This window comes from Anguilla rostrata, chromosome 3 (genome assembly GCF_018555375.3).
Source record: "Anguilla rostrata isolate EN2019 chromosome 3, ASM1855537v3, whole genome shotgun sequence".
NCBI classification, from domain to species: domain Eukaryota; kingdom Metazoa; phylum Chordata; class Actinopteri; order Anguilliformes; family Anguillidae; genus Anguilla; species Anguilla rostrata.
The window spans coordinates 57,391,525-57,413,868 of record NC_057935.1 but is presented as its reverse complement, the minus strand read 5'-3'; the positions used below and the strand labels follow the sequence as shown (position 1 = coordinate 57,413,868).

The window sequence follows — 22,344 nt, the reverse complement described above, 5'->3', positions numbered from 1 at the left end:
GGAAAGAGAGAAAGGAAGTCAGTGGCCTCAAGGTCAGGAGGTCCGGGGGGGGGCTGTACGCTCGTCCTGGACACTCAAGCTCCGCCCCCCCCCTCGGAAAAACATCCAAACCACGTCCGCAGTGACACGATGGCGCTAAGACAGACTTTCTCCTGTTATAACTTTTTAAAAATCCTTGTGTCCATTTTCTCAACACCCAGCCCCCCTGCCCCCCCCAGCCCCCCCAGCCCCCCCCCGCCCCAACATCCCATAGTGGTTTAAGCCATAAAAACTCAAAACAGGAACTAAAATCAAAAACTCTTTGTCCGTTTGCCCTGACGCTTGTTCTTCCTTTTTCTTTTTTTTCTTTTCTTTTCTTTTTTTTTACTGGTAACGTTGTCAGCAGGTTGCAGTAGTAATATCGTTATTCATATTTTATATAATACATAAAGGTTGATAAGAATAAAAATGTTTGGTCCTTTGGTCCCTAAAGGGGTGTGTGATGTGTGAGAGAGAGAGAGAGAAAGAGAGGAGGGATTCAGTTTTGTAGTGTTGCCGTGGAAACCTCCGTCTTGACCTCAGAAAGTGGCGGTTTTGCGCTTGCCGGAGGAGTGCGAGAGAGGGAGGAGTCTCGAGTCTGTTGGCAGGACAGAAAAGCGTTCTCTTTTTTTTTTCCCCCCCACCATAATTCCTCCTCCTTCGAGTTTTAACCCTCATTTTCCAGTTTGGTACAATGCCACAAGCGCCTCTTAGATATCTGTGTTGATATTTATATATGATTATTTCTCTAGTGTATACGTGTGTGTGTGTGTGTGTGTGTGTACATATATATATATTTATATATATAAATCTATTTGTTGCTGCTTCATTTTTTGTTGCTTTGTTAACAGTTCAAGTCTCGATGAGAAAAAAGCTGCATTGTTCAAAGTTTTCCCCTTTTTTCCCCCCAGATCTTTTTTGTTGTCATCATTCTTATTTTCCCGTTGCTGTTGTGGGTGTTGCCAGTTCCAATCCCATCCAGTCTCCATAAAATAAAGCTGATATGTATTCAGAAATCCCTTTTACTGACGCAGTTGCTTCTTTTTTTGTTCAGTTTTTATATCCAACTTCTTTAAAGGAAAAAAAGGTTTTAACTCCTTACAGATATCTTTGTTTTCAGACTCCAGACCTAAGGCAGAAAAAATGGAAGAGAATTAGACTTCTTTTTTAAAGAATGTTTTAAAGACCCGTCAAAACACAGCTGTGTGGCAGTTTCATGGTAATAGTCCAGCCCGAATTCATGTGCGCAAGTTTGTATTTTGACCCGAAATAAAATCCAGTCTCGTTAATAGTTTTCAGAATGCAGCATGGCATGTTCCATATGTGATGCATGTGATTAGGGTTAAGTGTGGTTCGGCACGGCGGACTGGTGGGCTGTGTTGGTTAGTGGCTCCCCCTGGTGGCTGGAGGCCTGACCTGTGCTGTGGCTGAGAACTCTGCAGGGGCGTGTCCGGGTCCATCAGTAGGGGCGGCTGGCATCCTTGGGCCGTTTTAACTGCACTTTCAAACGCTTCATCCCGATCTGGAAGCCGTTCATGGCCTGGATGGCGGCCTGGGCGCTGGCCGGGTTGTCAAAACTCACAAAGCCTGTGGGGAGGAGACATGAGACACTGTGACATCACAGAGGGACAGAACAAGCACTATGACGTCACAGAGACACAGAACAGACACTGTGACATCCGAAAGACCGAACATGCACACTGTGACATCGCAGAGGCACAGAACACGCACTATGACATCACAGAGGCACAGAACAGACACTGTGACATCACAGAGGGACAGAACAGGCACTATGACATCACAGAGGCACAGAACAGACACTGTGACATCACAGAGAGACCGAACATGCACACCGTGACATCAGAGGCACAGAACACGCACTATGACATCACAGAGGCACAGAACAGACACTGTGACATCAGAGGGACAGAACACTCACTATGACATCACAGAGGCGCAGAACAGACACTGCCAGTGGTCGTTTCCCCCATTTCACAGAGGTTCTGCTGTTAAAATGCTTGCTTTGTGAACAGCTGGGGGGGTTTGCATGATATGTTATGGACCTCCTGCTGCCTGAAATCCCTCCCTTCCCTGGGTGATGCTTTGGCCAATTATGCCAAACTTGGCCTTTCAGACAGTCATACATACACACACACACACACTCACACACGTACTCCACACACTCTCACATACACACTCACACTCAAGCACACACTCACGCACACACTCACAGACACACACGCAGAAATCGTGCCTGAACTACAGACACGCGCTCCAGCGTGCCGGTCCGAGCCCCAGCCCAAATAAACAGGATGAATGAGTGAAGAGGCGGATATAAATAAACTAGGCCTCGGAGCCCGGAGTTATTTCTGCATGTGAATCCCACTGAGATGGAAATCTCCCTTCCAAAGGAGCGGCTCGCTGGTTCTGTAACGTGGGGGGGGGGGGGTTTTTCTCTTCCCATCACCCCCCCGCTCCCCCACCCCCAGAGTGCAGTGTGAACCTGACCTTTTTTTTTTTTAACATGAATGCGTGTGCGCCGTTTTGCAGCCCCTACGTCCCATGTGATGTGAGGCGAGCGGTTAGTAAGTCTGAGGTGTCGCACGAGCTCAGTGCGCCTGAAAGCGCCCCTGCGCCCCCGCCCCCCTTACCCCCCCCACCCCCCGCAGGCTGAGCTCTGGAACACTCAGCTGCAGCGCTGCAGCGCATGCCCTTGGCGCATGCCATCGCATGCTCGCTGACCGTGTGAAATGCAGCGGACTGCACTTTAGCTGCAGTGGCCTGCAGGCCTTGGGCAACCCCCCCCCCCCCCCCCCATCCCCCCCCCCCCCCTCACCATCCCCCCCCCTTAGTTTCATTACATAATGACTCTCAAATCCAATACAGCATGCATGCAGACTTTACATTCAGCAGCCATGCCGTATAAAATACTGCTTTAATTTGTGCTTTTCTCTGGGAGTTGGGAGCGTTTGACTCATTTGACTGACTCGGTGAAAGCAGCGCTGTTAAATGCAGTGTTTGACTCACCAGAGTACTCTTCAACACACGGATTCTCTCAGTGAGCACTTTAAACTCAGTGAGGCACTGACACTCTGCTTGACTCCCCCGCAGAGTTAAAGACTCTGTGCGTTCGTTCGTTCGTTCGTTCGTTCGTTCATTCGACTCACCAAAGCACTTGCTCTGGTTGGTGGCTCGGTCCATGAACACCTTGGAGGAGATGACTGTACCGAACGGCAGGAACATGTGCATGAGCTCGCTGTCCCCAAACTCCTGCGGCAGGTGGTAGATGAACAGGTTACAGCCCTCGGGCCCTGCAACACAGAGAGCACACACACACGTATGTGCATGCACACATGCACGCACGCGCACACACACACACACGCACGCACACATGCACACATGCACACACGCACGCGCGTGCGCACACACATGCACGCGCGCACACATGCATGCACGCACACACGCACACATACACGCACACACACACGCACGCACACACACACACAGGACAGACAGCTGGTGCGGACAGTTTGATTTGATACCAGATCGCAGGGCACATCCACACCCTGTAGCACAGTGCATTGCCACCCCCCCCCCCTCCTCCCCAATACATCCCCTCCCCTGTCATTGGTTCACTGCCGCCCAGCTGTCCTCAGTCAGCCAATCGGAGCCGGTCTCACCTTCCCTCTGCTGCGGTTGCTGGATGACCTGAGGCGGCTGTGCCATCGTCTGGCCAATAGGGGTCAGTGTGGTTGCTGGGTAAATGGCTGCAGAGAGAGAGAGAGAGAGAGAGAGAGAGAAGGGGGAGAGGAGAGGAGGGGAGACAGCTCTTGTAACATTTAATGCGTTCTTGCATCAGAATCGATTAAGACTCTTTTTTTTTTTCCTGTCCTCAGCCAAGCTCCCGGTCGCTCAGCAACGCGACGCAGATTCTGAGTAATCATCGTTCGCGGCTGTTCGTTTCGCCGTGGAGAATCGATCGGCGCGTCTCTCTGTGTTTGTGTTGTACGTGTGCTCCGTCCTGCTCGTGTGTGTGCCTCACCTCGTGCTTCCTGAAGGGGACGTTAGAGTCCGTTAAAAAAGGCGATCAGTGGCGCAGGAGCGCTGGGTTTGTGCAAACGAACGAGGCGGGTGGTACCCCCGTCCCCCCAGTGGTACCCTGGTTATGGTTATACACTCTGTTTGTACGTCGCTCTGGATAAGAGCGTCTGCCGAATGCCTGTAATGTGATGGTACGTCAAAGCAGAGCAGCAGGAGCAGGACGGGGGAAGAACCCTGAGTCTGTGACCCTTGACCTCACGGAGCCTCCGTGACCTTTGCCCTGGCATGGCTCCGCGCTCTCGCTGTTATAACATGTGACCTGCGATTGAGCGCCCTCACACGAGACGAGACCCGCACGCTCAGTTTTACAGCAGGGTCGCGCCTTCGACCCGGCGGGCGGGGGCGGGGTTCGAACCCGCGACCTCCCGGGGGGGGGGCACAGCGTGGCGGCCGGTTTACCGGTGTACTGCTGGATGCCGGTGAAGGCCTGCTGGAGGGTGTCGGCCGCCGTGGGGCTCTGGGCGGAGTAGGGCGGCAGGCCGTTGGCGTAGACGGCCTCCACCGCCTGCGCCGGGTGGCCGTTGGGCTGGTGGGGGATGCCGGTGAAGCCGTTGACCATGGGGGCGACGATGCTGGGCACGCCGGACGTGGCGATGTTGGCGGGCGGAGAGGTGAGGCCTGGAGGGGGTGGAGGGTGGGGTGGGGTGGGGTGGGGTGGGGGGAGAGAGAGGTTCGGCTGTTTACACCGGCGGCATTCACCGCTACACAAACCGTGCAGTTGCTTGAGGCCCCAGGGACTTGGAGGCCCCCTGCTGGCTGCAAGCAGTAGCCTCCATATTAACCTGGAATACTGGTAAATACACAGTATAAAAATAACTCTACAAATTTCACATTTGGTTAATATCGCACTGTAGCTCTTGTAAAACAAACAGCTTTGTCTGCACACTGTTTTGGGCCCCTAAACTGAGCTTTGATTGGTTCCCCCTAAACTGAGCTTTGATTGACACCAACATTGACAAATCCACCACTCCACAGTTTACACCAAGTTTCCACCTCCACTGACACTGATGTCCCATCTACAGCCTTTTTACCCAGAATGCACACTGCCCCTGTCTCGCTGTCTGCGAGCTGAATAACGGAGGGGGGGGAGGGGGGGGGGGCTGTGGATGATGCAACCGGGCTGCAACCACGCCGCAGTCTCCCCGCATGGTGAACGTGCCCCCCCCCCCCCCCCCCCGGGCGTTTTCGGCGGCGCACTGCCCCGCCCGCGGGACAGCAGGAGGCCCCGATGCCCCCCCGACACACAGAGAGGGGGTTACCTTCAAAAGCCGAACGTTATCTCAGCTCGACGCGTGCGGCTCCTCAGCGGTAATCTGTGAGCGCTAAACGGGGGGGCGGTCACGGGCGGGATAATTAGGCGGGGTCTGGGCTGTCGTCAACCTTCGCATAGCAACCACAGAGCCGCTCCACCAATCACGGAGTACGCTGGTGACGACAGCTTGAGTAAAGCTGAGGTGATTGGTGGATTCCTTCTATCGGTGCCACCACCTTATCAATATGCTCTGTGATTGGAGGACCTCCTCCAGTTTCTTTCTCCCCAAATATATTGAATTCATTCAGTCAGTCCGTGTGTGTGAGTGGGCGTGTGTGTGTGCGTGCGTGTGCAAGTTTGTGTACGTCTGCACGTGTGTGTGAGTGTGAGTGTGACTGTGTGTGTGTGTGTGTGCGCGTGCGTGAGTTTGTGTGTGTGTGCGACTCACCGGAAACGGGGGTGGAGGGCAGGCCATTGATGTTGAGCGCCCCCACCTGGTGAATCTGAGTGGCGGGGAAGGCCATGCTGGGCGTTAGGTATCCTCCGTGGGAGGCGGCCATGATGGCGGCCTGCTGCTGCATCAGCTGGCAAAGGGGGGGGGGGAGGAGAGATGGGGGGGTGGGATATTTAATAATTTAGTCCAATAACCACATCAGTTTCTTTTATTTTTGCTTGCCAAAAAACTTTTTTTGACAAAATATCCAGAGAGAGAGAGAGAGAGAGAGAGCGCGTGCGTGCTGTAACCCCCAGGTGTACTCATACAGTTATTATAACATATTCATACTTTTTACTACTCTATTCATTTGGAAAGTCTGTTTAGCATTTCTAGTTTTGTCAAACATCAGGAGAGCGCACATACGGGAGGAATGCCGTTGCTGCAAAAGGGACAGAAATTGGGGCGAGAGCGCCGTCGTATTCACACCGGCCCCTCCCCTTCGGGTTCAGCTGAGCTCATTACTAATTAAGTAAATAATCCGGGGCCTTCGGCCGCCGTACCGCTAACGATGCTAACAATGCTAACGGCGCAGTCCCGCGGCCTCGTTAGCATCGAGCGACCGGACGACAAAAAGGAAAAAGAGTAATTATTTGCCCTGAAATAGCCCTCGTAGGGGTGCCCTGGTAACCGCCCCCCTCCCCACCCCACCCCCCCAGAACCGGAGGGCTGCTGGCACCTCATTCATTAGCCGGGGGCAGTGCCACCGGTGTGTGCTTAACTCCCGTTCTCGTTTGCATAATTGTATCAACCTGACAAATGGGGGACCATCCATTTTACTCAGAGTGGACTAAACCCAGCGTTTAATGGGAAAGGGGGGGGAAGGGAGGGAGGGAGGGAGAGGGAGAGGGAGGGAGGAACGTACTAAGGCGGAAAAAGGAGCAAGAATTAAACCGATGCATGCTGGGAAATGAAGGGCCGTGCCACACCCCATGCATCCAGCTCTATGTGATTGGTTGGTGGGTGAGGGGCGTGGCCTATCGTTATGGAAACGGTGATGATGTTTACAGGCTCTGTTTAGGTGTTGGACCTCTTGCTTATGACGGGGTTCCATTTTTTGGCTTTCATTTCTTAATTTCTAATTTTTTTAAAGTAACTATTCATTGCTGTCATGCAAATTCAAGACACCTGGTTAGAGTTCTTTGAGACTGTAGTTCCAGGTCAGTTTGTAGTTAGCGTTCCTGGTCGGTTAAAGGTTATGGCTTGGGGTTAGGACGTAGAGTTGGGCTGAATTACGGTTCAGGTAAAGGGTTTGGGGTTGGGCTGAAGGCAGGGTTCAGGGTCGGGTCAAGGGCATCCCATCCAGTTTATGTGGTCATTTTTATTGTTCCAGTGAGCAAAATGGTTTCCTCGTCTGTGAATGCAGCCCTCGTCGTTACGTGAGTAGTGCAAGTGCACCGAACCTGTGTGTGTGGGTGTGTGAGAGAGAGTGTGTAAGTGTGTGAGTGTGCGTGTGTGTGTGTGTCTGTGTGAGAGAGAGTGTGTAAGCGTGTGAGTGTGCGTGTGCGCGGAAGGGAGGGAGGGTTAGGGGTGAGGACATGAGCAGGATTCACAGACCAGTGGAATGCATTAAAGGACGTGTGCACATGCCGTAATAACACTCATTTTCAAGCCACATTTTTGGTTATGTAATGAATGTTTTTGTGCCGCTTTTGTGGTGGAGATACATTGGAAACATGTAACACAAATGTAATAATGGCAGTAATGCAGAGCAGCGTTTGATTACATGCAGCAGCCGCGCAGGAGAAAAAAAAATGTACGTATTCGCTAGTATCCCTGTCATGCTACAAAAAAAATCTACAATTCAGGCTGAGGTTCTGGTACCGTGATGTCAGGGTGCAGTTCCCCCATTGTCCAACAGAGGGCGTTTCAGTCCGCCGGTCGTCCATCTGAACACACCCACTCGGGTGTAGACTGTATTAACGCCGCGTTAAAAACACGGCAGCCATTTGTCTCTCTCGTTTTCATTTGATGCGCCCTCGTTTGGACACGTGATCACTGACGGCAGAGGTCTTCCTCTGGCGTTTAGTCCCAAAATCGGGAGATACTGTAGCAATCTGTAGCTGTACTCTGTGCCTATGACATCGTTTAAAATAAACAAAATGGATGCAGACAAAGTGAATTTTCTGATTGAAAATATAAATCGTCTGCATTTGTTTGTACTCAGGTGTTATTTTTTTTTGTACATTTTTTTAACCACAATTCTACATCTACAGGCCAGGTACTAAGTGAAGTGTTTTAAGTTAGTACCTTATTTTAGAGTACAGTGGCAGCGCCCCCAGGCCGGTTCCTGAATCACTCCTCTACACGGCCCATCTCCCTGCCTCCTGTCGTCCTTATTTACGCGATTCCTCGCAACAAGCTACTGTTAAACATGATCTTCATGGCAGTGAAAATCGCAGTTTAAATAAGGTTACATCTGACTGCTCCTAAATGCTATTACCTGGGATGATGTTCTCCCCCCCTCCCTTACCTCATCCCTTTCATGTCGTCTCCACGGTAACTACGGCATTGTGCAAGGCGAAATGGGCGCCTCGTGATTATTCCTTTTGTCGAGGACGCGGTCTTCCTGCATCACGCCCTGCCTGCGCTGCGCATTCCCTGAAAAGTTGCGTTCCCGCTACTGTTGAATCGAAGGCCCTAATCTTTAGAACTCTTCAGTGGTGACCATAGTCACAGTCTCCATGGTGATAATTTCCTGGGAGACGACTGCGGCGGCGGCAGCCGCAGCAGTGGTCAGTTGGAGACTCGGATGCATCGGCTGACTATGAAGTCGACTGAACCAACGTTCGGACTGTTAACGCGTACCGGATTTGAGTCAAAGGGGGGTGGCTCTAGTTCGACAATAACGGTCATGGTTTTTTTTTATTTTTAATTTTTTAAAGAAAATAATCATTTAAAAATCTGGGTCTGACACTCAGGGTGCTGTCCTTGTCAAATGGGCGTTCTCGTCCTGCCACTTGTCGTCAGCGTGTCCTTCTCCTCTCTCGTTCGTGATCAGAGCCCTCCTATCCGGTTCGACTAAAATCCAATTTACTGCATGTCAGCTCAACCGTATAATCCTATCCAATACCGTATCTCTGAAGCGGCGCTTTAGATTCCCTTCTTACTGGGCCTGTACTCCGTAAAAAAAAAAAACACGTTACGTGCACGGTCAAACGTCATATAATAATAACACGTGGTCCCGTGACATTTCACCCATTCCTGACAATGTTATCGCTAGTAATAAATCAATAAATATATATTCAACAGAAAGCTCGTGGTTTATGCGTTCTAGTGCATCAGAGCATCGCTGGGACATGTGGCTCCGAGTAGAGCTGGAGGTGCCTTTATGAATGGTGTTGACATTCATTGCACATTGGCTGTTTTGCGGGACTACTGCGCACCGAAGCCTGATATTATAAAATAAACGGTGTACAATTCCCTGCACTGGAGTGTTCTCAGATGTACGTTTACTCTTGGCTACTTAGAGAAACCTTTGCTGAGGCAGTAGGTCTTTAGGATACTAAGGGATATTAAAAGGTATTTAATTGTAGCACCGTCGCATATTTTTGAGATTTAGAAGAGACCGCGAGGTGGAGGGAATCGGGAGGGCCAGGCAGTGTTTAAGCATTTCTTTACCCGGTTAGCATCGAGCCGGTAGCGCTATGCGATAGCGGCGTCTTTCCCTTGTCAAATGCAGCTCGCGTGGCCAAATTTGGCTCGGCGCAAGGTCACTGACGTTGGGATTCCCGTGGGCTCGCCGTCTGTTCGGTTCCGGCCGGACGACGTCACACGGGGATTTCCAGCCTCGCGCAATTAGATCTGGATTTTAAACCGCCGCAACGAGCGCGGTTCGGATCCGGAGCCTACATAATAACACACAATCAGTAAAAAAACGGTCGCTTGCTATGAGCTGACTTGTGTAAAATAAGCATTTAAATCATAATTGTTGTTTTAAAATGTATCCCTCAGTAACCTCCCCTCAGATTAGTGATAGTTTTGGAAGAAACATGTTTTCGCTTGTGTTCAGAAGGAAATTACTCTGGTTTTTGCTGGGTGACACATTTCATTGGGAACTCTAAAGGGTCTGGCCGACTAATGACTTACACCCAGCTCTGGTTGTCAGTCAACTGTTTAGCTGTGAGAAAACCAAGGCTTTTAATTGGTTCAGAGGATTCAAGTGATTGGCAGCACACAGTAGCTCCCCCAGTTACAGTACGGGGACGAGGAGATCTCTGCTGTCTCATCACAAGTGGATCTTCTGGGAGATCCCTCCTGTTCACCGGCCAGGAATGCACCGAGAATATCCGAGAGCTGATTGGGTAGGCAGGGACAAGGCCCCGCCTCTCCCTGGACCATCGTTCCTCCATTTCTTCTTCTTCTGCAAATCCCAGCATGCCTTGCAAATGCGCGGGTCACGCTCGGTGTGTTAGCGGGTGACGCTGTAGGCTCTCCCGCGGCTGCTGGGCATTGATTGGGTGATGATGAAACGTTCCGCACAGGAATGATACGCCCCAAAAGAGAGCGGGAGAGCAGGTATAGATTTTGATATAGATTACCGATATAGATTTTTTTTGATAGATTCTTCATATACCGATATAGATTTTGCTGGGTTGGTGCCCTCGACGTCTCCCGGTGACACATCGGCAGCCGCAACCGATTTTTGCGAACGTTCCCCGGCCGTCTTTTTAACGTTCGATTCCCCCCCCACCCCCCTTCCCCCGCCCCGTAATCTGCGTAAAAAAAGGTGCAAAATCACCTGTGGCTGGCCTTTAACCGTCCGTCCGAACAAAGTGGTCCCGTTCCCCACAGATAAAGACGACCTCTCGGTTATGATCGCAGCTGGCCGCGCAGGCTGAGCGCGGCGCTCGCTCATGAGTATTCATGAAACGAGTTTGGTAATTACGCCAATGAATAATTCACCCGCTTCCAGAAGGGAAACACCGAGGACAAGGACAGTGTGCAGCGTAGGCAGAGGCAGCAGGCGGTAGGGCGCGTAGGCGTAGGCAGCGTAGCAGCGAGGGCAGTAGGGCGCGTAGTGCAGCGTAGCAGTAGGAGCGTAGCACTAGGCAGCGTTATGCAGCGTAGGGCAGCGTAGGGCAGCGTAGTGCAGCGTAGGGCACGTAGGCAGCGAGTCAGCGTAGTGCAGTAGTTGCAGGAGTGCAAGCGTAGTGCAGGTATGGCGCCAGTAGTGCAGCGTAGAGGAACCTAGGGCAAGGACGTAGGCAGCGTAGGGCAGCCCGCTGCTGTACACGGCGGAGCTGGGTGCACGTATTACCCTTACGGTTTTTTTGAAGTCGGTCGTTTCTGTGGCCTGTTTCACTGTGAGTTGAAACGGGCTATAAACAGGCCGTGTGATTTCCCGTGTGATTTCCCCGGAGTTTGCATGGCACAGGCCCGCGCCGCAGCAACAGGACCCCCTTAGCCCAAATGAGACAGAACCCCCACCCGCCCCAGGCACACACTTCCTCCCACACACACACACACACACAACACGCCCTTGAGGGAGGAGGGTAGGGGGTGGGTTGGAGGGCGAGGGTGAGGAGGAGGGGCGGAGGTGGGTTGGGGGGGGAGGGTAGGAGAGGGCAGGAGGTGGGTTGCGGGGGTAGGAGGGCAGGAGAGGGCAGGAGGTGGGTTGGGGGGGTAGGAGAGGGCAGGAGGTGGGTTGGTGGGGTAGGAGGGTAGGAGAGGGGGGAGCTCACCGCGTGTGCGTAGGTGCTGTAGGAGCTGAAGGGGAGGGCGACGGTGGGGTTGAAGATGCCGAACTGCCCCACCATCTGCTGCATGCGCCGGATGGTGCGCTCCTTGTCGGTGTCGGCGAACTTCACCACCAGGCTGGAGGAGGCGCCCTGGGGGGGGAGAGAACGGGAGCCGGGCTGAGGAGAGAGGTGCAGCAGGCTTAACCCAACATGACCCAAAATACCGTATGCACGCATACACACACACACACATACGCACGCACACACACATACACGCACGCACTCTCACGCGCACACACACGCACGCACTCTCACGCGCACACACGCACGCAGCACACACACACATACGCACGCACGCACTCTCACGCAGACACACACATACGCACGCACTCTCACGCACCCACACATACACATACGCACGCATGCACACACACACATACGCACCCACGCACTCTCACGGAGACACACACATACGTTCGCATGTACACACACACATACGCACGCACACACACATGCACACACACGCATGCACGCACTCTCACGCGCACACACATACGCACGCACGCACTCTCACGCACACACACATACGCACGCACTCTCTCTCTCACACACACGCACGCACGCACGCACACATATACGTGCACGCGCACACATATACGTGCACGCGCACACACACCATACACACGCATGCACGAACGCACACACGCTTATACATATGTATGCACACACATACATATGCACGCACGCACACACACACACATATGCATGCGCACACATACACACACAGACATACACACATTCACATGGATGCACACACACAGATAGACACATAAAGACAGACTAGAGAGAGTGAGAGTTTGAGAGAGTAAAAAAAAATGCATGAAACATGTCTGGTAAACAAGTTGGAAGTGTGACTGTGGGTTCATTATTATCAATATTTGCAACAGGGATGTTTTTTCCTCTATGTCTGTGTGTGTGAGATTGCTGAATGTTGATTGGACGTGTGTGAGATTGCTGAATGTTGATTGGACGTGTGTGAGATTGCTGAATGTTGATTGGACGTGTGTGTGAGATTGCTGAATGTTGATGAGTTGGAGCGATGTGATGGATGTGTGAGATTGCTGAATGTTGATTGGACGTGTGTGAGATTGCTGAATGTTGATTGGACGTGTGTGTGAGATTGCTGAATGTTGATTGGACGTGTGTGTGAGATTGCTGAATGTTGATTGGACGTGTGTGTGAGATTGCTGAATGTTGATTGGACGTGTGTGTGAGATTGCTGAATGTTGATTGGACGTGTGAGATTGCTGAATGTTGATTGGACGTGTGGATTGCTGAATGTTGATTGCGTGGGAAGATTGCTGAATGTTGACTTGGACGTGTGAGAGATTGCTGAATGTTGATTGGACTGTGGATAACATGTTGATTGGATGTTGTGGACTGGCTGAATGTTGATTGGACGGTGTGTTGTGGAATTAGCTGAATTTAGCACGTGGTGTGAGATGCTGAATGTTATGACTTTAATCTCTGATGTTTATTGACGTGTTTCAGATGCAGAATGTATTGACGTGTGTGTGAGATTGCTGAATGTTGATTGGACGTGTGTGTGAGATTGCTGAATGTTGATTGGACGTGTGTGTGAGATTGCTGAATGTTGATTGGACGTGTGTGTGCCATGCGTGCAAGTTCTCGATCGTGTGACCTTTGAACAGCTGATACTTCGCAGGCAGAGTGTGTGTTCATATCGCACCTGGATCACACACCTGGCTGATCTCTGTCAGGCACCTGAGTCTCTACGTCTGTGGAACACACAAGGCTAAAAGTGTTGTGGAAACGACTTCTAGCCACGAAGCGGAAAAGGGAAGTAGACCATTAATCTCTCGGTTTTTAACGACTTTTCCAGAGCAGAAATATTACAGTGAGGTTAGCAAAGCTTTATCTCGGGTGATTTTATTTTATTTTTTTTATTCCTGCCAGGTTCCTCCTCTGGCACCCAATTTGGCCTTTCAGTATTTCAGCCGCCATTGTGTGCCCCTGTCTTTACGCAGCGGCCATTGTGTGCCTGGCTTTGCCTTTACGCAGCAGCCATTGTGTGCCTTTGTCTTTATGCAGCGGCCATTGTGTTTCTTTGCTGTCACTCAGCGGCCATTGTGTGCCTGGCTTTGCCTTTCCTCTGTCCGGAATGCCAAAGGCCAGTAAACGGCAAGAATTCTTCAGCCTGCGTGAGAACGTGGACCACCAATGGTTGCGTTCTGACCTTGGTCAAGGTGCCTACAGTAGCCGGGGGGGGGGAACTTTTATGTGTGCCCCCCCCCCCCCCCTCAGCTCATCCCTGCCCGTCTAAATCCCTCATATCTCTCTCTTTCCCTCCACAGCTCAATAATAAAAACCCATATCTGATAGGACCTGCTGACCACTTGCATCCTTAAGTATATTCTCTGAAGATTTAGCCCAATACCTGACCTTTCCTGTGTTGCAACCCCTACCCCCCCCCCCCCCCCGCCCCCCCCCCCCCGAAGCGGGCCATCGATTGGGCTGAAAAGGCTGAGATCCCTGCGGCCTGTCAGTGGGGACAGGTCCTGAGCGATAACACACTCTGCTCTGAAAGGCCTGCCAGATTGTCACAGATAGCCGTGGATGTCCGGACACCGTGAGCTGTACCCAGTGTCTGTGGCTCTGTGTCTGTGCCTCTGTCAGTGTCTGTGGCTCTGAGTTGCTCTGTGTCTGTGCCTCTGTCAGTGTCTGTGGTTCTGATTTTCTCTGTGTCTGTGCCTCTGTCAGTGTCTGTGGCTCTGAGTTTCTCTGTGTCTGTGCCTCTGTCAGTGTCTGTGGCTCTGTTTCTCGTGTCTGTGTTTCTGTCAGTGTCTGCTCTGTGTTTCTCTGTGTCTGTGGCTTTCTGTGTCTGTGTTTCTCTGTGTCTGTGCCTCTGTGTTTCTCTGTGTCTCTGTGTTTCTTTGTGTCTGTGGCGCTGTCAGTGTGTGTTTTTGTATTTCCATACTGAGAATGCCCAGTCATATTTGTAGGCCCCTCCCATCACCGCAAAGACCATCTGCCAATCAGGACGAGTGACTTGAGCCTTCAGGCCACTCTGAAGTGCACACGGTCTATTCCGTCTTTAAACAAGAAAAAGAAAACTTGACTTTTTAAAATTACATTTGGGTATAACTTTTGTGTGAAGCCCGAGACGTAAATCTGATTGAGTTCACAATGAACTGTGCTCGTGCTGCATTTAAATAAAAAAGCTATCAGAAGACAGTGCTTTCGGGATAACGAGGCGCTCCTTAAGTTCTTCCGCTCGCGGTCCTCAGAGCTCCTCCGGAGCGCCGGAACGCCCGAACGCATAATCCCACCGCATTAAAACCGTTTGCGAGGCTGAGATCTTCCCGCAATTTAAAAAAAAGAACTGGGTTTGAGCATGCAAATTGTGCTCATTTTATTAGCTTTTGATTGGCCGTTAATGATGTTTTTTTTTAATTTTTTTAATGCGCTACGGTCTGCTTGGTTGGTTCCCGCGCTCAGTTCCCATGGGCGCGCGCACGGGACTTTCCCTGCGCGGCGTCTCCCGGAGCTCGGCGTCTCCGGTCGATCTTCAAAGGCTGTCAGAACGAATCAGCGCTTCCCTGCAGTGTGCGCGCGCCGATCGGTTTGGGCTGTGCCGTGAACCGCGCGCCGTTAAAAGGAGGAGTTATTTTAGGACTCGCGGTTATAAAGCGCTGTACGGTGTGTTTTATACGCGGGTGTTTTATTTGTATATAAATCACCTCTGTGGTCTTCGCACCGTATTCTCCACGGTGCACTTGAATTTAGAAATGCTGCATAACTCACCTGTGTGATAAAAAAAGATACCTGCGTGATAACATAAAAACGTATATTAGAAAATCAATACAACTATCACTGCCAGTACTGGCTACCACTGTTGCTACTACTTAATCTAATACGGCTTCTACTAGTATACCGCAGTGCTGCTACGGTACTACTACAACGGTTGTTGTTGTTTTTATTTATTTAAGTCATAATTGTTAATCAAATGTATGATGACATTGTCTTATAATGGACAGAAAAAACGAAACGCTTAATGGTGAAACTGCAAAAGCAGCGCGGCTTACAACCCCTGTGATGCGGTGATGCTCAGCGAGGCTCGTGCAGCGCAGTCCAGTCGTTTTTGACATCGCGCGTCTGCGCGTGAGTGCTACAGTCACGTAGCGCAAAGCGTACCGGCACCTCTTGGCGCTCGTGTTCGGGCAGATGTTGCATGGCGACTCTTAAGATAATTCTTTCTGTCTTGTTAATGGTACCGGCGGCCCATCCTCATCGCCCCGTGTCTCGTTTAAATAAAAAAAAGTTAATATTCATTCGCATCATATTGTTGCTGTTGTACAAAGTAATGAAACACGTTGCCGCGAGGCAGCGAAGGAACGCTTGAATGAAATAAGGGTCTTAATAAGCGCTGCTTCCTGTGCGGAATAACCGATGAATTCATTAGAGAAAGTCTGTTTATCATGGAAATTACCGGGGATCTGACTGCTCTCGGGCGAAATAAGGCGAGGGTTCGCTGGAAAAGCGCACAAACAAGGGACGGTGGCCCTAAATTGAAATAGAAATGATTATCGCGTGCATGGAATTACATCGCGTGAAGTAATACGGTGCCAGCAACCGTGGACGTCAGATTACATTCATTTCATTGGCATAAAAATGCTAAGTAAATGAACTTTGAAGCGCGCACGTGCGAAGCGAAAATGACTGCTTAATTCCTGACTGGAATAATGCAATCTGTTGTGGATCTCAATGACCAAAATAAGAATAATGATACAAAGAAATATTTCGACAGTTTGGACGTTGTGTGCGTGTGCGTGTGTGTGGTGTTTGTGTACGTGCAGTAGTGTGCAGTTAAAACGAGTCCTCTACACTGCGCTGAAATGAAAGAAAAAAAAGAAAGTGACCCTTTGTTGCATATTTAACTGTGGTCTCAGATATTGAGCATGTGTGCATGCATGCATGTGTGATTGTTATTGTGTGTGTGGGAAACGGTGTACTCTAGAATGTATGTGTGTGAGAGACAGGGAGCGAGTGGGAGAAGTGGAGGGAGAGAGAGAGAGGGAGAGAGAGAGAGAGAGAGCTGTAGTGTTAGGGTGAAGAGAGAGAGCTGTAGTGTTAGGGTGAAGAGAGAGAGCTGTAGTGTTGGGGTGAGGAGCTGTACTCACTGGCATGGTCTGGCTGCCATGGAGGGCGCTGATTGCAGACTGGGCTTCACCGTGCGTGGAGAACTTTACAAAGGCACAGCCTGGAAGAGACGCATGCACTACATTACATTACATTACATTACATTCATTTGGCAGACGCTTTTATCCAAAGCGACGTACAAGAAGCATGCACACACACACACACACACACACACACATCCACACACACACACGCACGCCCACACATACACACACGCACGCCCACACATACACACACGCACGCCCACACATACACACACGCACGCACACACACATACACACACACACGCGCATGCACGCATGCACGCACGCACACACACGCACACACACGCACATACGCATGCATGCACACACACACACACACATACGCCCACACATACACACACACGCCCACATATCCACACACACACACACGCCCACACATACACACACACACACGCACGCATGCACGCACGCACGCACACACGCATACAGCACACACACACACACACACACACACACACATACGCCCACACATCCACACACACACACACGCCCACACATACGCCCACACATACACACACACGCCCACATATCCACACACACACACACACACGCCCACACATACGCACGCACGCACGCACGCACGCACGCACACACACGCACACATACACATACACACACACACACGTACGCATGCACGCACGCACACCACGCACACGCACACGCACACACACACATACGCATGCATGCACGCACACACACACACTGCTTTATTAAACACTTAAAAGCTGGACATTCTACTGTACATCCTTCATTTTACAGTCATACACATTCTGCGTTCTGTGTTCCACGTTCTACAGTCATAGACATTCTACATTCTAGTAATTGACATTTTACATCCTACTTTGTACAGACATAGATGTTCTACATCCGAATTTGTTCAGACATACACATTCTACGTCCTACTTTGTACAGACATAGATGTTCTACATCCTACGATCATATTCATAAAGGCCGGCTATGCGAGACATGAAGACTAAGCACCCTTGTTGTGCGGTTCGGTTCTGTTCTGTGTGTCATGTGATATTGGCTTCCTGCATAACAGCTGTCTTAGAGGATCCAATTAAACAGGGACTGGAGCCTTTTCACAGCCAATGATGTGGGGCCTTGGGTCTTCCCCCCCTAGGGCGTAGCTCACCGTACCTTAACGATTTCACACGCATCGAGTTCATGTCAAATAAATGCATATGAAACATATCAATGTAAAAATGTCACTTTTAAAAAAATGTATTTATTTTTTTTATTTTAAAGCACTTAAACATTGACCCCAGGGAAAGGGATTGTTGTTTGGACGCACTGCACTGTGCCAGGCACTCACACATCAAAACCAATGGGCCTCTCGGGGAAGATTAATGTGAGCTTTTGGACGTCCGGCCAGATGCCATGTTTGCGCGGGACGGTCCCGCAGGCCGGCCCAAGGTGCTCTTCAGTCAGCGCGACGGGACGGCGTGACAGACGGAACGAGCGTCCCCCCCCCCCCCCCCCCCGACCCCTCCCGGAGCAGATCTGGGGGATTTGTCATTTTCATTAATAAAAATAAGATTGGGGGGAGGGGGGTTGTTTGGTACTCCAGGACAGCAGCGCGGGATAAGAACATCGCTTCAGAAGAGGGGTGTTGAGACGCTTTCGTGCTCTGAAGTGGGGCTGCAGTCCTGGGGGGCGGGGCTGCGGTCCTGAGGGGCGGGGCTGCGATCCCGAGGGGCGGGGCTGCGGTCCTGAGGGGCGGGGCTGCGGTCCTGAGGGGCGGGGCTGCAGTCCTGGGGGGCGGGGCTGCGGTCCTGAGGGGCGGGGCTGCAGTCCTGGGGGGCGGGGCTGCAGTCCCAAGCCTCAGAAAAGCACCGAACCGATTTCTCTTACACGCACAGCGGAGTGAGTACCGTCTACGAACGAAGGCGGGGGAAAAAAGGGGGGGGGGAACCAACCTTTGCTGTTTCCGTCCGGACCCCTTAGCACGGTGCACTCCTCGATGACTCCATAGGGCTCAAAGAGGCGGTACACGTCCTCCTCTGTCTGCTGCTTGTTCAGCATCCCCACAAACAGCTTCCTGTCTTCTGGAACGAAACGAAAAACAGATGGGGGCATTAAATGCCTGTTCAATTCCACCCCCCCCCCGCCCCCGCCCCCAATTCCACTCGTTGTAGTTGCTCTTTATTTATTTATTTATTTATTTATTTATTTATTTATTTAGCTGGAGTTCTGTTCTGGGCCTGGGCCTGGTGCTGTTGGCCTGAATGTGTTTTTTCATTTTTTATATGGTGTGTTTTTTATATGTGTGTGTTTTTTTGTGATCTTGCTGTTGAGTCGCGACACGTGCCCCAGTAACCGGGGCGATGGGCAGGCGCTGCCGCTGATTTTAATTTGGGGGGATAATTGGGTTTGTTGGCCCACCTGTTTCTGGCGCACTGAGAGGGAAGCATAACACTCACCCCTACACCTAACGACCTGAGCTGAAGAGCTTTCTCTCTCTCTCTCTCTGTCTCTCTCTCCCCCCCTCTCTCCCTCCCTAGGTCTCTGTCTCACTCTCTCTCGTTCTCACGCTCTGTCTCCCTCCTGCACTCTCTCTCTCGCCCACTCATTCTCTCTGGCTCTTGCTCTCACTCTCTCCGGAGCCCTCTGTTACTCACTTGCTCTCCTGCTCCCTCTCTCTCTCTCTCTCTCGCTCGCTTATGTCTCCCTCCCTCGCTCCCTCTCTCTCTCTCTCGCTCGTGATCTCTCTCTCTGATATGAAACTGGCTTTAGGCAGTCACGTTAAGCCACAACTGCTGACATACAACATTAATGAATATGGCCTACTGAATTCTGAATCTTTTAATTTTTCTTTTTTTTAAACACAAGCCCTGCTTCATTGCTGCTGATCCGGTGTTTTTTCTGCTCGCACAGAGCAGTCGGACGCGTCCGTGCGCCTTTGCCGAGCCAGCGAGTAACTCTTGTTAGAGGATCGTTTTCCGTGAAACGGCACGTGTGCGCAGTCCTCCTGAAACGTGTAGCCTAAACTTGGCTGCTTTCCTGCTGTTCGTGCACTTCTGTGAGTTTTTACAAGACGGAGGATCACAAGGATAGAATGTAATGGCATGTGAGGATGATGATGATGATGGGTACAGGCCATTCAGGCAGAATTATAGGCGCTACTCTACAGTCTGGGTTATAGGGGGGGTTAAAGGGGTTGTGGGTTATAGGGGGTTAAAGGGGTGTTGGGGGGGTGGTTATAGGGGGTTAAAGGGTTGTTGGGGGTGGTGGGTTATGGGGTTAAGGGTTGTTGGGGGTTGGTGGGTTATAGGGGGTTGTGGGTTGGGGGGTTAAAGGGGTTGTTGGGGGGGGGGTGGGTTATAGGGGGTTAAAGGGTTGTTGGGGGGTTGGTGGTTATGGGGGGTTAAGCGGTTGTTGGGGGGGTTGGTGGGTTTAGGTGGGTTAAGGTGTTGGGGGGTTGGTGGGTTATGGGGGGTTGGGGGTTGGTGGGGGGTTGGGGGTTATGGGGTTAAGGGGATGTTGGGGGGTGGGGGGTCGCGGAGACTCTGTGGATCACTGCACCATCCGGCGGAGATCCAACAGCCCGAGAGAATCCTGCGCTTCTGTCACGAGGAGAAACGGAGAGCCCGGTCTGATCTCCTCATGTTAACAAGCATGTATGATGAGAGAGGGGCAGGGGGAGAGGATGGAGGGAGGGGGCAGAGGGAGAGGGAGGAGGGAGGGAGGGAGAGAGGTGGAGTTTGATGTGGGTGCAGGCAGGGGGGTGGGGGGGCTGTATCAGGCAGCTTGCTGTGACAACCACTTAGCCGGCATGCTGCCAGTCACCCCGCTCTCACACCCCCACACCCCCCCCCCCCACCCCACCCCCACCACCCAATCACGCTTCAGCTGTCATATGCAGAAATGGATCACAGGACCACAGCGTCTGGGGCTCCTGTAAATTCCAGTTGAGTTCTGCCAATGCAGGGAATGCCATTCCAATTCATTTCATGATCGAAAAACAAAAAGGACCATGATGTTCCTTGAGGATCTATTTTTAATTTTTTTGGCTTGTGAATCTTGACTCCTCAGTTCATTTCCTGAATGTTCTTAACTGAACATTCTGATGCTGATGTCACAATCGGTACTGGTGAACCAAAGCAATGGAGTTCTAGAACGCTCGCTTCAAAGGGTTAATGTTTGGCCCACAAACCCTACAGTTCTGCCCCTCAGAACCCTCTCTCACATCACTGTGGCAACAGACAAACCCCCCCCCCCCCCCAAAGTTACAAAAAGAAGCAAACGGGAAGCCAGTGGGAAGCCAGCGTGTTACGTACTGGTACTGCTTATAGGTGCATGTGCGTGTGCACACATCTACATTCCAGCATGCTGATGGGGGAGGTGAAGGGGGGTGTGAGGGGGAGGGTGTGAGGGTGTGAGGGGGTAGAGGGGGGTAGGGGGTGTGAGGGTGGGGGGTGGGGCATTGATATACGGCTGCGTGCCTTTCATTGGCTCCGCTGTATTACTCTGCCACTCATAAATCCTGAGAGCGCTGCAGCGCGTGTGTGTGTGTGTGTGTGTGTGTGAGAGAGAGAGAGAGAGAGAGTGTGTGTGTGTGTGTGCGTGTGCGCGCGTGTTGCTCGCGCCCGATAGGCCAGCGGCCCTGCTGCCGCACTGCTATTTATACCGCCTTCACATTACATACAGGAGTGTGTGTGTGTGTGTGAGAGAGAGGGAGAGAGAGAGAGAGAGAGAGTGTGTGTGTGTGTGTGTGTGTGTGAGAGAGAGAGGAGAGAGAGAGTGTGGTGTGTGTGTGTGTGTGTGTGCGTGCGTGCGCGTGCGCGTGCGTGTTGCTCGCGCCCGATAGGCCAGCGGCCCTGCTGCCGCACTGCTATTTATACCGCCTTCACATTACATACAGGAGTGTGTGTGTGTGCGCGCGCGCGTGTGCGTGCGAGAGTGAGTGAGCGAGTGAGCATACGTGTGCCTGACTTGTGCTTTAACCCTGTGTGCTGTGTGGAATCCTGAACCAGTGAAGTTCGCCAGTAATGTTCTCTTCCATGGCGGGTCACAGATGTAGAGTACAGGCAGACTGTCTCACCATCTGTATCTTTAACCCCACCCCCTATTCCCTGTCTTCCTTCTGGACTCCTCCCCCAGTCCCCCCTGCTGTCTGCTGTCTCCGCCCACTTTTACATCATTTCCCCTGACCTTCCTGCCTTGACTCTTGACTCCGCCCCACTCTCTTAAACTCCGCCTCCTCTCATGATTTGGTGGGCTAATGGTCGTTACCCCTTCAGGCTGCGGTTGTGGCCTCTTCCCACTAGCAATAGTTATCTGTCTTTTCTGATGAAGAAAGCTGAGTGTAGCCTGGGGGGGAGGTTTAGGGTTTGGGGGCGAGGTAGCGACTCAGAAAGAGGCAGCTCAGCGCGTTCAGGGGAGGGACAACAGACTGAATTCTGAGGGAGGAAGGGTGAGAAAGCGAGTGATGGAGAGAGAGAGAGGGATGGAAAGAGAGAGAGGGATGCCAGGCATATTGTATGGAGAGAGACTGAGGTGAGTGTAAGGTAGAAATCGAGCGATTTATGTCAG

General features: G+C 51.6%; 1 protein-coding gene across 5 annotated transcripts in view; it reads right to left on the bottom strand.

Annotated features, from left to right (window-relative positions):
* Window positions 1-331: 331 nt before the first annotated feature.
* LOC135251286 (CUGBP Elav-like family member 5) overlaps window positions 332-22,344 on the bottom strand; it is a 107,527-nt gene continuing 85,514 nt past the window's right edge. Inside the window, exons 4-12 of one of the 5 annotated variants that reach the window (XM_064328591.1) lie at window positions 18,729-18,854; window positions 16,747-16,826; window positions 11,549-11,722; window positions 5,820-5,955; window positions 4,519-4,737; window positions 3,699-3,785; window positions 3,186-3,329; window positions 1,435-1,605; window positions 332-1,147 (exon numbers count right to left, since the gene is read on the bottom strand). In XM_064328591.1, the coding sequence (XP_064184661.1) occupies window positions 1,478-1,605; window positions 3,186-3,329; window positions 3,699-3,785; window positions 4,519-4,737; window positions 5,820-5,955; window positions 11,549-11,722; window positions 16,747-16,826; window positions 18,729-18,854 (1,094 nt within the window). In that variant the 3' untranslated portion in view covers window positions 332-1,147; window positions 1,435-1,477. Of the gene's footprint in view, window positions 1,148-1,434; window positions 1,606-3,185; window positions 3,330-3,698; window positions 3,786-4,518; window positions 4,738-5,819; window positions 5,956-11,548; window positions 11,723-16,746; window positions 16,827-18,728; window positions 18,858-22,344 lie in introns of those variants that run through there. The other 4 variants (XM_064328593.1, XM_064328590.1, XM_064328592.1 and 1 more) reach the window with 4 other exon arrangements.